General features: G+C 38.1%; 1 protein-coding gene across 1 annotated transcript; it reads right to left on the minus strand.

The window, feature by feature from the left end:
• Nucleotides 1-209: 209 nt before the first annotated feature.
• On the minus strand, nucleotides 210-2131 carry LOC118048056 (protein BIG GRAIN 1-like A). Its single transcript, XM_035057580.2, has 2 exons — nucleotides 1718-2131; nucleotides 210-1613 (listed from the first exon to the last, which is right to left on the minus strand). Exon 2 carries the CDS (start codon nucleotides 1447-1449, stop codon nucleotides 313-315), a length of 1137 nt encoding a protein of 378 aa, XP_034913471.1. The 5' UTR covers nucleotides 1450-1613; nucleotides 1718-2131; the 3' UTR covers nucleotides 210-312.
• Between the last annotated feature and the right edge of the window lie 738 nt (nucleotides 2132-2869).

Consider the following 2869-nt stretch of genomic DNA (forward strand, 5'->3'; position numbering starts at 1 on the left):
TGCTTTAACGTTTCACTGTGTGAATGTTCATCATCCCTCCTCCCTCCTGAAGCACCCTTTCCTTCAAATATTACTTCCATGAAAAACAAACCACCTTTTTCTTTTTTTAATTATTGTTAGTATTGATTAGATGGAAGGCTTGAAACCTTGGAAAGAAGAAGACTAATCAAACTGTCTTTGACTCAAAAGAAACTGAATATATTGTATGATTAAACAGAAAGAAATTAAATTATTGATTAGATAAGTCCTCAAAACACTAATGGCCTTGATGATTTGATTTGGATTTCGGTAATTCTGGTAACAACATGAATATTACGCGAAAAAGCCATTGGCAATGGCCTGATTAGTTTTGAAATTAGTGGTTTCATACACTGGGAGCTCCTCTCTGTACCTTCCAATCCCAATAAGATGGTCGAGCTCGAAAAGATCGGAGCTTGTACAACTCTCGTCGTCACTGTCACTGTCATCTGCAACATAATTGTGGAAACCCCTGAAATCAAATTCACTAACATTCTTCCTTTGGTGGTAACTTCTTAAATAATCTGCTGCTGCTCCTTTAGCAACCTCTAATTCCTTGACGGAACTACTTTTGACAACTTTTCGAGGCGTTGGCATCAATCCTGGATCATCTTCATAAATACTTTTATGCCCACAAGGTCTTGAATCCTCATCAACAATGACACTAACAGGGTAGAATCGAACTGACCTTTTTGTGCCATTACTTGGTTTCCCTCTTGGAGGAGGTGTTTTGCTCAAACAGGACCTTGAAAAGGAAGTAGCCGATGAGCAAGCAGACTTTGATTTACGCTCAAAACTTACATCATCCATGGCCCCAATAGAGCACATTTTCACCTTTTTGGCAGCACTTGCTGAATTGAAAATAGAATTTAGAAAGCTTGCAATGCGACCACCTGGTGAAATCGGCTGCTTTACTTTCTTTAACTCACCATAGATTTTTAATGCTCTTAGCTTTGTCTTATGAAACCCTCCTCCTTCACATTTCGGTTTCTGATGTGGTTTATCTGAAAGTGGTTTTGTTCTTTGTTGGCAAGAACTTGAATTTCCTCTGACACTTGACTCGTTTTCGGAGGACGAGAACACACCTCCTCCGCTTCCTCCTCCTCCTGCAGAGCTAGAATCTGAAGAGCTTGAAGTCGAATTATATTGCATGGAGCCACGAGTGCTTTTCTTCTCCATCCAGCTCTCAGTCCTGACAGCTCGTCTAAGAGTAGTAGGTACCTCTTTCTCCTCTTCAAGAAACGACGTATCACGCCTGGTTGTAGAAACAGAGTTGCAACTCTGTTTCTTGATCCCTAGCACATGTTGTTCTTCACCGTTGGATTCGTCAATCGAACGGTAAATAGAGTCAAGAAGAGTTGAAGAGAAAGACGGGGTTCTTCTTCTTGGATGGAATGTGCTTTCCCTTGAAGATCTCTCCTTCTTGTACATGTTTTATGTGCACAAAATGCAGAAGGAAAACAGAGGTATTTACAAGTGTAGAGGGAGGGGCAGAGGAGGAAGAGGGTGAAAGGTGGAGATCCAAAGGACAGGGATGTATAGTAGTTTAAGGGAGTTCAAGGGATCTTTAGTGTCTGCTAAAAGAATGCCAAAAGCTGCAAGACACATAAATAGAAAAAACAACGCAGAGGTACATGTCATGTGAGAAGTAGAAAGAAAGGAAAAGAAAGCGACTTAAATAAAATAGTTGTGGTCGTACTAGGCTTTAACTTGGACTGAGCTGTGGTGGTTGTCTGTGTGAACGTGGTATGTTTGTGTACCAGCTAGTTCTGAATAATAATAATAATAATACGAGGAGGAGGAGGAGGAGGAGGAGGAGGCGGCGGCGGAAAACACATGTAGTGTAGTAAGGAGGAGGAGGAAAGGAAGCACTGCTCTCTGCAATGCACAACGTCAACAATGGGAAAGCAGACTCTCTCTCTCTCTCTCTCTCTCCCCTCTCCCTGTGTGGCTGTGGAAAGATTTTAAAAGGAAATGCCGCGCGTGCGGGTATATTATAGTGGCTAGAAGAGGAGGGGATGGACAGGTTGGCAGGGTGATTGCCTTGCTTTACTGGGATGTCCTTGAAAGGAAGAAAGAAGTGTAACCTTTTCAGTTCTTTACTGGAGGGTGATGTAATGATCAATAAGAGAAGGATTTTCTCAATTTGGTGACTTTTGATTCTGTGTTTTGAGGGATAAATGAATCTGAATCATTGCATGAGGGACGTGAATTACTAGGGTTTGTTATTCTAAAATCTTGGATTAAATGGGGGAAAAACTGATCAATGCTCGTAAACAAGCACACGCTATTACTTGATTTACCTTTTTTTTTTTTTTTTGTTTCGAAATAATAAAAAAGATTGGAACCCTAGGAAAGATCTTGAGTGTTAGCACTCATTCTTTCATTCATTAATTGATTTGTTTCACTCTAGTTCATAACAATAGTTAATTACTCATACCTTTACATAATTTTTAAAAGAGAAAATCACTCTTGGTAAAAATCACACTTTCATATAAAAAAAAAATCAAATTTAAGTAAATGATTAAAATACCCTCATGTATATAATTGAAAACTATTAATTGAAATCGATTTATTATCTCTCTTTATCTCTTTATTATTATTATTATTATTATTATTATTATTATCTCCTATTATAGACTTCGATGTATCCATCTATATCTATTTATCTCTCTTGCTAATTTCTTTAATTTTTTGCTCTCTTTTTCTTCTTTTCCTCATAAATCAAATGATCAAAGAAGATGAGATATCTTTGTCCAGATCTAGATGGCCTTAACGTTAATTCGTGAAATGGATTTTTAGAAATTTAGGGATTGAAGACAAGTTCTTTTAAAATGAAGAGTTGATTTCG

This window comes from Populus alba, chromosome 6 (genome assembly GCF_005239225.2).
Source record: "Populus alba chromosome 6, ASM523922v2, whole genome shotgun sequence".
In the NCBI taxonomy this organism is placed as follows: Eukaryota; Viridiplantae; Streptophyta; class Magnoliopsida; order Malpighiales; family Salicaceae; genus Populus; species Populus alba.